At 46.2% G+C, this 14,614-nt stretch overlaps 1 protein-coding gene across 11 annotated transcripts in view; it reads left to right on the forward strand.

Moving 5' to 3' along the window:
* LOC140467399 (uncharacterized) overlaps nt 1–14,614 on the forward strand; it is a 99,548-nt gene that overhangs the window by 64,017 nt on the left and 20,917 nt on the right. For 10 of the 11 annotated variants that reach the window (XM_072563736.1, XM_072563743.1, XM_072563734.1 and 7 more), the window contains 2 exons: nt 4,031–4,168; nt 6,873–6,983. In XM_072563736.1, the coding sequence (XP_072419837.1) occupies nt 4,031–4,168; nt 6,873–6,983 (249 nt within the window). The remainder of the gene's footprint in view (nt 1–4,030; nt 4,169–6,872; nt 6,984–14,614) is intronic. The other variant, XM_072563742.1, reaches the window with a different exon arrangement.

The raw sequence follows: 14,614 nt of genomic DNA on the forward strand, positions 1-14,614 counted from the left end.
AAAAGTTCTCTCTCCCCTCTGGTTCTTATAGTCATGTGCTCTGATAATCCACCCTCCTGCCCCTGGATTATTTTTCCTCATTTATTCTTATCATGTTCCCTCATAAGACCTTTGATTAAATCCTCCCTCCCCTACCTCCCCTTACTCTTCTGTACTCTAAGAGAGACAAATTCTCAGCTCCTCTAGTCTCACCATGTACCTTAGAAGCTCACCTGCCAACATAGACGTTACTAATTTTGATATTGTGTTTCTGCAATACTGCAGCTTTTCCACTGGATGGCGATAAAGGCCCTTGAAGCCCACACACAGTTCTCACAGCAGTTTGAACCCAATTTTGAAGAATTTAAACAATCTGAGATTTTACTGCTCACTGTTTCGTCAGGGATAATGTTGCTGACTCTGATGTGCCTTCAGTATGATCGATAACCGTTTCCTTTTGTTTTAAACGACTCAAACATTTCTGCTTTGACATGGTTCGTGCAAGGAATTTCTGCAAGAACTTTTCAGCAGTCACTGTGTGACCAGGAAAGATTAAAGCCGTGGAACTGTATTTCCTTGCTTTTGTTTTTGAACCATATGTTAGCCAAAGCAGGGGAACATGGTGAGGGAGCGACCTGGCCAAAGGTTTGTTTAAATCACAGCAAGAGGTTACAATCCGGAATGCCCTGCCTCATCAAAGCATATTCAATAGTAACCTTCCAAATTGAAAGTTCATGAAGGGAAAGACTTTCTTCCTTCATTGGTTTTGTCCATTTAGAAACGGAAAATAGCAGCAGGGGTAGGCCATTCGGCCCTTCGAGCCTGCCCCACCATTCAATACGAACATGGCTGATCATGCAATCTCAGTATCCCACTCCTGCTTTCTCCCCATTCCCCTTGGTCGCTTTAGCTGCAAGGGACATGCCCAGTTCCATTTTGAATATATCTAACGTACTGGCCCCAACAGCTTCCTGTGGGAGAGAATTCCACATGTTCCCAACTCTCTGAGTGAAGAAGTGCTTCCTTATCTCAGTCCTGAATGGCTTACCCCTGATTGTTGAACTGTGACCCCTAGTTCTGGGCTTCCCCAACACTGGGACCATTTCTGTTCTATTGTGCTGAGTGATGGGAACAGCTAGACCTGCCCTCAACCTGTTTAAGGATGTTCCCAAACACACCTCAGGACACCGGACCCGAAATGTTAACTGATTTCTTTTCATAGATGCTGCCAGACCTGCTGAGCTTTTTCAGCAACTTCAGTTTTTAGTTTCTGGTTTACAGCATCCACAGTTCTTGCAGTTTTTACTTACTGTTTCCAACTTCACCCCAAACCTGAAGTCTCCCATTCCTGTTATACAAACATGGTGAAATATTCATCCCGTCTAATGGCTAGTGCGTATTTCCAGGCTTGGCATCACACCATATTGTGCTACTATGTGACTATTTTGAGAATCATTTTGAATGTTAACTGGATTTCTAAGCCTTTTGTAAAATAAAAATTAAAACTGTGAACTAAATAAAAATATAACATCCCTTTAATCTCCTATATCCTTTGTCACTGCTTTCACCCTTCCTTATGCAGCCATTAATGCCGTAAGAGGAAGTGATGGCCTAGTGGTATCATTACTAGGCTATTAATCTAGAGATCAGGTAAATGTTCTGGTTTCAAATCCTGCCAAAGCAGATGGTGGACGTTTGAATCCAATTTAAAAAAAATCTGAAGTTAAGAGTCCACTTGAATTGAAAGAGTGATCATAAGATTACTGTCCCCCATTGGAACTGGTCATTCTTACCCTGGTCTGGCCTACAAGTGACTTAAGACCCACAGCCATGTGGTTGACTGCTCTGAGATCAACTAGGATTGGGCAGTAAACACTTGCTTAATGAGCTACCAGTAGTCACTTGACTTTAATTATAATCCATAGTTACTCAGTCCTGTGTGGTTTGCTTGACTTCCTCAACCAGGCCAATACCGAGGCACGGCTAACCTTTGATCGGCTGGCCCATGGTCCACATGACCGACACGAGACTCCCCGGGCAGGTGCTGTGCTCCCAGCTCTGAAACAACAGGCGGGCCCTCAGTGGAAATGCGTCAGGGATACTTTTGCTGGCGGACACCTGGGAATCACTGGCCCAAGACCATCCAAAGTGGAGGAGGAGCATCTGGGGAGGTGCTGAGGATCTCGAGACTTGCTGTCAGGAGAAAGGTGGCAGCTGGGTGAAAGGAGCGTGCTGCCACCCCAAAACCCCACCCATCCCTTCCCATGAGCACGTCTGGCCCCAAGTATAATAGAGCCTGCGCTAGCTGCATCGGTCCGTACAGCCACCTACAGACTCACCCTGAGAGTAGTAGAGAATCATCCTTGTCTGTGCAGGACTGCTGATACTGAATGGGCTTTGCATGTGAACTTCTAATTGGCTACAGGGGTGATTACTCCTGGTGGTTATTAGTCAGAAACCAAAAAAAGGAAGTCACGGTGATTTGGTGTTGGGAAAGCTGTTCCGTTGCGAAAAGAAGAATCGATCTTTGAGGCTTTTCAACTGTGGCTGGCAGTGCAGTTACCCCCAGGCTGTCTCCTATGTTTGCTGTTTGTGGGATCTTGATGTGTGTAATTCTGCATGCTGTAAATGATCTGACGTTCAGCATGCCTGGGGTGAGGGATTCCTGTCACTGCGTCTGCCTTCTGGAGCTAGATGCCGGGTATTCACTCGTATGATAACAGAGAATTGGGCTGGAGGGGGCTGGCTCATTTATGGTGGGATGAGTGGCCTCCCCCTGTGTTGTCTCATCTTTGAACGTGGACATCATTTCAGGAGAGGAATGGCTCACTGTCCTCAGGGGTGCAGTAAGTTCATGGTAGGTGTTGAACGAATGTGACTTTTTGCTGTGAGTTTACACTGGAGCAGTGGTGGATGAGAGAAGACAATGTGTCTCAGGGACAATGTGTCTCACCTGCTCATCCACAAATATCATTTATTGTATTCGTTGCTCCCGATGTGGTCTCCTCTACATTGGGGAGACTGGACGCCTCCTAGCAGAGCGCTTTAGGGAACATCTCCGAGACACCCGCACCAATCAACCACACCAGCCCGTGGCCCAACATTTCAACTCCCCCTCCCACTCTGCCGAGGACATGGAGGTCCTGGGCCTCCTTCACCGCCGCTCCCTTACCACCCGATGCCTGGAGGAAGAACGCCTCACCTTCCGCCTCGGCACACTTCAGCCCCAGGGCATCAATGTAGACTTCACCAGTTTCCTCATTTCCCCTTCCCCCACCTCACCCCAGTTCCAAACTTCCAGCTCAGCACTGTCCCCATGACTTGTCCTACCTGCCTATCTTCCTTTCCACCTATCCACTCCACCCTCCTCTCTGACCTATCACCTCCATCCCCACCCCCATTCACCTCCTGTACTCTATGCTACTTTCTCCACCCCAACCCTCCTCTCATTTATCTCTCCACCCTGCAGCCATCCTGCCTCTATTCCTGATGAAGGGCTTTTGCCCGAAACGTCGATTTTCCTCTCCTCGGACGCTGCCTGAAATGCTGTGCTTTTCCAGCACCACTCTAATCTAGAGTCAGGGAAGCTCATCCCTTGCAGCCTAATTCACCCAGACTCTAATCCAACTACATTGTCAATGGCCTGCGTATTAGACATTGTCTGGAAGATTATTCCAAATATTTGACATCCTTTAAGTAACATTGTCCTACAGGGTTGACACCATCCCAATCTGCATCACCCTCCTATCCTCATTGCTAGCCTTTGTAGGCAATCAGTTTCAGGTCATTAGCCCACTGTGAGGATGGTTGAATGATCGCTTGAAGGAAAAAAGCTATAGGGTGGAGTGGGAGGAATGGAATTGTCTGCTCACCAGAGAGCCGATGGGCTGAATAGCCTCATGGCGATGTTAGTGACTCTGTGACTCAATGAAAGCCTCTTCCTTGGATGGATTCAAATCCAGCTCCTGGGCTTATAAAAAAAGTTTTGATGCAGTTTTCAATATGTAAGACAGTAATGAGCCCTGTACCCTCATGCTTGCTTCTCTTCCAGGTGGATGGAGTTGGTCGCTCGTCAGGAAACTTTCTTGTCCCGCGGCACGATCCTTCGAAGAATCCGCCCATCATGAAGAGTAAAGCGACTGAGTCTAGGTCTTCTGAGCCCCCTGTAAAAAGGAACAAAACAGTGCAGGTGAACAGTCAGTTCAAGTTTTGAACTGTTAATGTTGGCAGGTCCCAATTCTGTTAAATATCAATCTCCATTTGCTTTTGCCAATTGCCTCCAATGTTCCCCTCCGACTGTTTTCAGTGCAAGTGCAAAAACTGACCCACTTCAAAGCCAGTGAGGTAGAAATTGAGTGACATGGAGAGACTAGACAGACTTGTAGTGTTTTCTAGAGAGCAGAGAAGACCAAGGGGTCGGACATAATTGAGGTGTGCAATATAATGGGGGATAAGGACAGGGTGAGTAGAGAGCTGCTGTTCCCCTTGGTTGAGGGGTCAATCATTGAGGGGTCAATCATTGAGGGGTCAATCATTAGGGTAAGGAGCAGGCGATTCAGAGGGGTTTTGAGAAAAAAACATTTTTAGTCAGAGGGTGGTGGAAATCTGGAATGCACTGCCTGGGAAGGTAGTGGAGGCTGGAAACCTTAGAAGGTTTCAGAAATATTTTGACGAGCATTCTTCAAATATCATCACATTCAAGGATGTGGGACAAGTGCAGGAAATTGGGATTAGCGCACTCTTAGTGGTAGTTATGACAGTGCAGACTTGATGGGCCGAAGAGCCTCTTCTGTGCTGAATGAATCTATAATATGAAAGTTGAGATTTTAAAAGCTTGTTCCCAAGGGTTGAAGCGTGTTAAACAGCTATCATTTCAAAGTGCTCCTCGCCACAGATCACACTGTCATTTCAATGACTGCGTGGCCTATAAATATTTCCAATCGAGCTGCTATCCACACCTTTCAGTCACAGAACATACTGCACCCGAACCACCAGGGAACTGATGCTGACTCATCAATCATTAACCGAGCCTCTAGAGTCCAGGCATTTAACACCAGTTAGTGCATCACCGACCATTTCCATGTCTGACACAGTCTGTGGCTTCAATTAAAACCTTTTTTATTCAGCCCTTACTAGATTTGAATCACCACCCTCCCCCTCCAACCTCAAAAATCTACTGCTTAAGACTCCTCATCAGACCTGGAGATTAGCATAGCGTTGCCCCTCATGTTGTCTTCATGGGCAGTAGCCATTTGGGAGGTGAACTTGAAAGTTATAGTTCCTTGAAGGTAGAGTCGCAGGTAGGTAGGATAGTGAAGAAGGCATTTGGTATGCTTTCCTTTATTGGGAGGTCATGTTGCGGCTGTACAGGACATTGATTCGGCCACTTTTGGAATATTGTGCGCAATTCTGGTCTCTGTCCCTTAGGAAGGATGTTGTGAACCTTGAAAGGGTTCAGAAAAGATTGACAAGGATGTTGCCAGGGTTGGAGGGTTTGAGCAAAACAGAGAGGCTGAACAGGCTGGGGCTGTCTTCCCTGAAGCGTCGGAGGCTGGGGGGTGACCTTATAGAGGTTTATAAAATCATGAGGGGTATGGATAGGATAAATAGACAAGCTGTTTTCCCTGGGGTGGGGGAATCCAGAATGAGAGGGCATAGGTTAAGGGTGAGAGGGGAAAGATACAAAATGGACCTCAGGGGCAACTTTCTCACGCACAGTGTGGTACGTGTATTGAATGAGCTGTCAGAGGAAGTGGTGGAGGCTGGTGCAATTATAACATTTAAAAGGTATCTGGATGGGTATATGAATAGGAAGGGTTTGGAGGGGTATGGGCCAAGTGCTGGCAAATGGGGCTAGATTAGGTTAGGATATCTGGTTGGCATTGACGAGTTGGACGGAAGGGTCTGTTTCCGTGCTGTCTATCTCTGTGACTCTGTGAGTTGGTTAGCAGTGTGACGGGGGTAGGTGTGGAGGCGACACTGCAGCTGAGCAGTTTCAGTTTCCACCCCCCCCCCCCCCATCCCCCCACCTTGATAGCAGGGATAAGGGCCTTCAGTCATGTGAAGAGTTGAGAGAGCCTGAAGTTGTTCCCCGAGCAGGAACGTTGAGCGATTTAACAAAAGGTTTTCCACATTATTGAGGGCTTTCGATAGGAGAAGGGGAAACGGTTTCTGCAGGCCGGGAGCCTTGAGCCACAGGTGAAGGAGCCAGAGGGAAGAAGAGTGTGATTTGTTAGGTTCTGGAGTTTGCTACCCAAAGATTTTGTGAAAGCAAACTTGAATGTAACGTGCAAAAGAGGAATTGGCGATATACTCGAGAAGGGAATGGAGATCTGTGGGGAAAGAGCAGAGGAAGAGCAGTAATTGGATTGGCCTTTCAAGGATCTGGCACAACTGCGTTTGGCTGAATGCCCTCATTCTGTGCTCTTGTTCTGTGAATGGCCATTTGTAGTCAGGGTGACTCAGTTGGGATAGCAGCAGATACCTGTGCCTCACTTCCCTGTTCGGTAAAACTAGGACTGGACACTGAGGGCAACTGCACAGCTCATATTGCTCCTGCCCCTACGTGCCCCACCCAGACCAGGCGGTGGGGCAGGGGATATGGGGTTAGGGTGTAGATTAGAGCTGGGGGAATTTCCATTTCCCCAGACCCGGCTGCCTTAACCTGTCCAGGCACCAGGGGGCGCTGGAGCTCAAACTCAATCATTGCCAAAAACGTTTTGCCAAGTTGACGCTGAACTGGGTGGAATTGGCTGCTTTCCATGGCTTGGAGCAGAGAAACAAATTCTTGTGGGAACCCCTTATTATCAAATCAAGATGTTACTGAAACCTCAGCCTTTACATCTCCTCACTGAGGGTGAATCTTAATCTTTACCTGTCCCTGCTCTGTTTAGGCTGTAAAACCAGACGCTCCAAAGAAGCCAGCCCAAGAGATGTCAACGGATGTCACACCTGAGACAGCAGACAAGCCTGGTCCAGGTTTCTGTGGAATTGACTTCTTTGCCGTAAGTGGCTGCTGGTAGATCAACAGACAATCTTAACTTCTAGCATATAGTAAAGTCTCCATACTCTGACCTGACCATAGGCTGCTCTCTCATTGGAGTGAGACAGCTGGTGGTTTAACCTCAGGTGAGGTTAAGAAGGAGTGTCCTTAACGGTAACCTCAGCAGGTGAGGGGAATTGAACCCACACCATTAGCGTCACGTTGCGTTGTAAACCAGCCATCCTGCCAACTGGGCTGACTTAAGTAGAACAGTCTGAGGAAAGCCACCCCACCCGGGTCCCATTGCTCCTGGTCTGTTTTCTCTTGACATGATGACAGCTTGGTTCTTTCTAAAAACAAATATAGTGTTCTCTGCATGTCTAAGATTTAATGGGTCAGGAAGTAGAAGGTTTTGAGGATGGGGTTGGGAGGAGTCCTGTGTGGAGTATCAACACCAACATGGAGCATTAGAGCTAAATGGCTCCTTCTGTGTTTTGGACCCAATGGAAACTTCTTTCTTTTAGAAAAGCATTGACTAGTTTAGGATTATCTGCTGTGTCTGTGTTTACCTGCATCTCTCGGATGAGTCCAGGGATGCTTTTGGTTGAACTGCCTCTTACCATGGCAGTTACACAGCAGGCATTAAATCAGTGGCTAGAGTTGCCTCTCTGTCTGTTAACAGGAACTCAGATTGTTTTCACAGGCAAGTTGGAGGCTGAGGGGCGACCCAATAGAGACCTACAAAATTATGAGAGGTGGAGATGGGGTGGATAGTCAGAGGCCTTTTCCCAGGGTGGAAAGGTCAAATGCAAAAGGGCACAGGTTCAAGGCAAGAAGGGGAAAGTGTAAGGGAGAAGTGAGGGGAGAATGTTTCACACAGAGGGTGGTGGGTGCCTGGAACGCACAGCCAGTGGAGATTGGGGAAGCAGGCACATAGCAACATTTGAGGCTTATCTTGATAGACCATGAACTGGAGGCGAACAGAGGGAGAGATACTGCACATGGGCAGTTGGTAGCAGGTCTAAATAAAGACCAGGAATCGGCACAGGCTTGGTGGGCCGAAGGGCCTTTTCTGTGCTCTGTTGTTCTTTGCATTTTGTGGGTGGAAGTGGTTTTCCAACAGCCGTTTGGTTTTGTTTTTCAATGTCTTCATCTGACCTTCCTGCCTTCCCAAAAGGAATAGTGCACCATAATGCGGTCTAATGACTCTATTGCCTATGGGACAGAGTTCCTGAGCCCTCAGAGCAAGTGAGTTATCCAAATGGAGCAGTGCTGCGAGTCTCCATGAAAGAGTGTTCTGCATCATCGCCAACAGAATTTGAATCGGCATCTGAGGTAAATAAGTGAGGACTGCAGATGCAGGAGATCAGAGTCGAAAAGTGTGGTGCTGGAAAAGCACAGCAGGTCAGGCAGCATCCGAGGGGCAGAAGATTCAACATTTTGGGCCCTTATCTGATGAAGGGCTTAAGCCCGAAACTTCGATTCTCCTGCTCCTCGGATGCTGCCTGACCTGTTGTGCTTTTCCAGCGCCACACCTTTCGACTGTGAGGTAAATAAGTCAGGCAGGCTGACAGGCATAAAACTGAGAGGACCGCTTTATAGAGAGCAAGCAGGGACTCGATGGGCTGAATGGCTCTGTGGTTCAGTGACAGCCGGGTCTTAGTCCCTGTCAGAGGCATTGCAGAGAATGGTGCAGGAAGGAAGAGTGGTTAAAATGTCCACATTCAGACTGGCGTCACAACAAAGAGAGAGCTTACATCCAGCACGTTTGGAAAAATATTTTTCCGCTCCAGGTGATCGATCCTTTCCCTTTGAATGGAGAGGTTAGGGAGGATATAGTTTTCATGAAATGCAGTAGGTTGTTAAACTCTGATGTGCTCGGTTGGAGTGATTGATGAAAACTTTAAAAGGGAAGTGGTTAAATATTTGGTTAATTCAGAGGGTCACTAACCAGCAGTCATGGATTTAAAAGTGGTTGGAAAGAGAACTAGAGGTGTGATGGGGTGATTTTTGTTTTATATCAAGCAATACAGTGAATTATGACATACTGTTTGAAAAGTTGGTAGGAAGGAGAAAAGGGAGGAAACTGCGTTAGGAAGCCATTGGGTCCATAAATGCTGTGCTAGCTCTTAAAAAGATCTGTCCCATTAACTCTCACTCCTGCTCTTCCCTCACAGCCCTGCAATGTTTTCCCCTTTCAACTTCCGTTTCAACCACCCTTCCAGGCAGTAGGGCTATCACAGGGGTAATGGGCTCAATGGCCTCCTTGTGTAATGCTGATAAGTGCAGTCGGTTCTGCTGTTTCTTCAATGCGGATTGGCTTTAACGCAATTGAAGAATTTAGACCGTTATTTGTAAAACGCAAACTTTCCTTCCCTGTATTGGCTATAATGTGATTCCAGCCCCAGTAGTTTAAATGGAGCGGCTATTATACGAATTTTAATTTTAACCTGGGATCACATGAGAACAGCACTATTGCGTTATATCAGAACCGAGTGTAACTTGTATTCACTCAAATGGATTTCATTTCTTCGCTGTGGTATTTTAGCAAATGTTTAAACTCCTGACTCATCAATTGGTTAGCAAATTTGTTAACCAATTATCTTCTATTAAACTAACTAACTCATCTCTTGCTGGTGGTCATGTATTGGAAGGATTTGGCACAATTTAATTGAGGATTTTGAAACAAAAGTCACAGAATCACAGCATTGATACAGTGTAGAAGGAGGCCATTCAGCCCAGCATGTCCACACTGGCTCTCTGAGCATGTATATCTAGTATCCCCAGTCTTTTCACTGTAACCTTGCATCTTTGTTTGTATTTAAATAATCATCCTCTTGAACACCTTAATCGAGCCAGCCTCCAACAGGCTTCCAGACAGTGCTGCCGGACACAAACTACTTGCATTTACCTCTTGCGAAGCACTTGAAAACTGTGCCCGCTGACAATCCTTTTACAAGTGGAAACACTTACTCTCTATCTGCTGTGTTCAGATCTCTCATTATTTTGAGAACTCCAAAAAGTAGAGAAAAGTCTCATCCATTGGTGGGACAGCCCAGACGATGGGGAACCCCGAGATCAGGCCATTCTGAGTGGACTCTGCAAGGGACAGTGAAAGTATGAACCACTCCCACAGCAGCAGTGCATACTACAACAACTTACATTTTGATAGCACCTTTCACGAGACACACTGATTCACAGGAGCATTGTAAAGCTAAAGTATGATGCTGGGCCACATTTAATTCAACGATCTGTTCAAAATGCTGAGTCTCCAATTGTGAGGGGAGCCCAGAGCTGAAGACACAGCCGCCAATGCTGTAGCTAGCTCATGTCATAATTTTAAGCCTGAGATTGATAGGGATTTTTTTTTATTGCTGGCCACAGGCATGAAGGAATATGGAGTTTGGATCAGCTGAATGGAGGAAGAGATTAGAGGGGATCAATGACCTTTTTCTATCTCCATGTTCCTACAAGTCTGTGCCTCAAATTGATATGATGCATTGATTATACTGAAACCATTAAGACTAATCCACAATTAAATGGCTCTTCCAATATAGTCAATAAAAATGTGTCGCCCGAAGTTTTGTTTGGAGACCATTCTCTTTGTGTCACTAGAACGATTCAAAATTAATAAGGGAAAAATCTTGGATATAAAACATGACAAGGCACTGGGAGTGGATGAGATGCATCTAAGGACTTTGAAGGAAGTCACCTCACAGCACCGGGGACCCGAGTTCGATTCTGCCCTCGGGTGACTGACTGTGTGGGGTTTACACGTTCTCCCCGTGTCTGCGTGGGTTTCCTTCGGGTGGTCCGGTTTCCTCCCACAGACCAAAATGTGCAGGTGAGGTGGATTGTCCAAGGGGAATGTAGGATTACAGGGATAGGGTAGTGGGGTGGGTCTTGGAGGATTGGTGTGGATCCGATGGGCCGACTGACTTCTCCCATACTGTAGGGACTCCATGAGGGTCGAAATTGAGGGAGCACTGGTGAGAATCTTTCAGTCTTCCGTAAACTCTGGGGAGGTGCCGGATGTGTGGAGAATTGCGATCTTGTTCAGGAAAATTTGTAAGCCATTACAGACCAGTCAGTTTAACGTTGGTGGTGAGAAAGCTCCTCGACGCACTCATTTCAGATCGAGCTAGTAGACGCATGGAAAAAAATAGGTGGGTTGATCAGGTAAAGTCATGGATTTTGAAAGGAGACATTGTGTTGAACTAACTTGTTGGGAGTTTTTTGAAGACATAACAGGCTTGCTGAGAGTAATGTTGTTGATGTGGTATACATGGATTTCCAGAAGGGGTTTGACATAGCACCAGACAACAGATCTGTAAGAAAAGTCAGGTCATGGAATAAAAGGAACAGTAACGATGTGGACACAAAATTGGCTGAATGACAGGAAGCATAGAGTAATGATTAATGGATATTTTTTGCACTGGAGGAGTGTTTGTAGTTGGGTTCCCCAGGGGAGGTTGGTACTGGGACCTCTGCCTTTCCTGAGGATATATTAATAATATGGAACTTGATGTGTGGGGGACAGTTTAAAAGTTTGCAGGTGACACTGACTTTGGAAGGATATAGGGTATAGGTAAAGGGTATAGGGTATAGGTATAGGGTATATAGGGTATAGGGTATATAGGGTATAGGGTATATAGGGTATAGGGTATATAGGGTATAGGGTATAGGGTAGAGAACTCCAAAGGGACATTGTACTGGTGGAATGGTGGCAGATGAGATTCAATGCAGGGAAGTGTCAGGTGAAGCACTTTGGTCTGAAGAATTGAAAGATAGTACAATTCTAAAGGGGGTGCAGGAGCAGGAGGACCTGGAGATGTACGTGCACCAATTATTGAGGGGGCAGGACAGATGGAGAGAGCAATGAATAAAGTATACGGTGTTCTTTGCTTTATTAATAGAAGCATTGAATGTAAGATCAAGGAGATGATGTTGAATTTATACAAGACAATTATTGTACACGACATCCGCTGGATATCCCATGGCCCAGTAAAGTAATCCCCTACAAGTGCATGCCCCACTGCCTTTGAAAATCATGTTAGTCATTGAGCATGTTCAAGAAAGAAGCTGATAGATTTTGAGATACTTATTATAGCCAGACTTTTGTCCATGGATTCAGATATAAATCCCCTTTGCAACAACATTTATCTTGGTTCTTCTGCAAATTATTTTAAATCTCTATGGACTGAGGATGGAACGTTACGAGAGGAAGACGTTTCTGCTCACTGTTATCAAGCCCTTCTTGGTTTTAGCTAGGTATGTTGGATTTCCCTTTAACGTCTCTGCTATGGGCTGAACAATCCTCAGTTTCTAGCCTTTCTGATTCCGTCAATTAGGCCAAAATAAAACAAAGAGCTGTGGATGCTGGAGACCTGAAACAGCAACAGAAATTGCTGGAGAAAGAAAGCATAGTTAATGTTTCAGGTCCAAGGACCCTTTTTTCAGAACATGATAACTGCTTTCTCTCCACAGATGCTGTCAGACCTGCTGAGTTTCTCCAGCAGTTTCTGTCATTTAGGCCATTGTCGATGCAACGTTAGGGTGAGGGCAGATGCCTGGGAATACTTCAGTGTTTTATATAGAGCACAGTGCTTGGGGAAGCGGGATGGTGTTGGAATTGAGGTACATTTGGACTGAGGAAATTACAAGTTCTGGAGACATCTCTGCAAATGAATGGACTTTACCAACACTGGGTTAACTCAAGAGGAGATTGTCTAAAACCTGAAAGGTTGGAAAGACAACTGAGAAAGATGACCTTCTATAGTCTGCCGAAGAGTCAGTGCCAGAGAAGTGTCTACCCTGATGTATGAGATGGCACGGTGACTCAGTGGTTAGCACTGGTGCCTCACAGCACCAGGGACCCAGGTTTGATTCCACTCTTGGGCAACTGTGTGGAGTTTGCGCATTCTCCCTGTATCTGCTTGGGTATCCTCTGGGTGCTCCAGTTTCCTCCCACAGTTCAAAGATGTGCAGGTTAGGTGAATTGGCCATGGAAAAGCAGGAATGCAGTAAGGGGCTGGATCTGGATGGGGTGCTCTTTAAAGGGTTGGTGTGGACTCGATAAGCCAAATGGTCTGCTTCTGCACTGTAGGGACTTTATGACCATTATTATTGCAGTTACAGATTCAATGAAATTGAAACAGAAATGGCTTATGGTACTCAACAAGCCAATCAGCATCTGTGGACTGTGTTAGCTTTTCATACAATGACCTTTCCTCAGAACTGGAAAGCGTTTGGGAGATTTACAACTTTTTGAGCACAGCGATCACAGAGGGAGGGTAGGGAGCAGTGCTCCATCTGATAGTTCCATAGCAACAGAAATATATAAAGTTAAGAGCGGCCTGGTTTGGTGAATAGTCAGGATGGAAATATCAGTACTAGGGGGCAATAGTTTTAAAGTGAGAGGGGAACAGTTTAAAGGAGATGTACAAGGAAATTCTTTTCCACAGAGGATGGTGGGTGCATGGAATATGCTGCCAGCAGAGCTGGTAGAAGCAGAAATGTTAGCAAATTTTAAGAGGCATTTAGACAGACAAATGAGCAAACAGGGAATAGAGAAATACAGACCATGTGTTGGGAGATGGGGTTAGTTTAGAATGGCATCATGATCAGTACAGACATTGTGGGCCGAAGGGCCTGTTCCTCTGCTGTATTGTTCCATGTTCTATATTGTACCCAGCCTTGCAACCTACAGTCTAAAAGGACTGTTGCTGGCATATGAAATAACTCCACAGAGGCCAGTATCCCATCACCCAGTCACCTTTTATTTATATGTGGAGTGTCCTTGATCCTGATCCAGCTCCCTCAGAGCCAGCTCTCAGAGTGAATAGAGCCTCTGACACTCCTGTTTATATCTGTCAGCCAGGGCTCCCCCAATTGGACAAGGAAACTTATATTCTATGAGCGCCACCTGGTTGACCTCGTTACAATCACTTCAGCACAGAGCCGGTGTGTTTCCTGCACACACGTTCCCGATTGCTGTATAACTAAGCATCCTCGCAGACTGGAGGAAGCATTGAGGAAGAGATGATGCCCATTGGCAGGGATGCTATCTTATAGGTGAAAGTGAGGACTGCAGATGCTGGAGATCAGAGTCTAGATTAGAGTGGTGCTGGAAAAGCACAGCAGGTCAGGCAGCATCCGAGGAGCAGGAAAATTGATGTTTTCGGGCAAAAGCTCTTTATCATGATTCCTGATGAAGGGCTTTTGCCTGAAACGTCGATTTTCCTGCTCCTTGGATGCTTCCTGACCTGCTGTGCTTTTCCAGCACCACTCTGATCAGGGCGCTATCTCCTGTCTTGTCCCAACAAATTAACATAAAGGATTGATGATGGTGAGAGTACAAGAGCAAAAGGAGGAGCCAATGGAGGTGTAAATGGCTCCCAAAGTGGGTGGGAAGTTACTCTGGCAAAAGGAGAAGGTTCCCGTGTCCCCTGTGGGACTGTGGTAGCTGTGGGTAGCTATAGTCTGAGTGTGCAGACCATTTCATTCTAACCTTAGGCAGTCAGACATCCGAGTGGCACTGAGGGAGTTGATCCCCTAATTTTCTCCATGCTGAGAATTCATTGTTTTCACGAGTGTCCATCAAGACATGCTGCCTCAGTCTGTGAGTGTGCGTGTGGGTAGGATCTCCGCTGT

Source organism: Chiloscyllium punctatum, chromosome 45 (genome assembly GCF_047496795.1).
Source record: "Chiloscyllium punctatum isolate Juve2018m chromosome 45, sChiPun1.3, whole genome shotgun sequence".
Classification (NCBI taxonomy): Eukaryota; Metazoa; Chordata; class Chondrichthyes; order Orectolobiformes; family Hemiscylliidae; genus Chiloscyllium; species Chiloscyllium punctatum.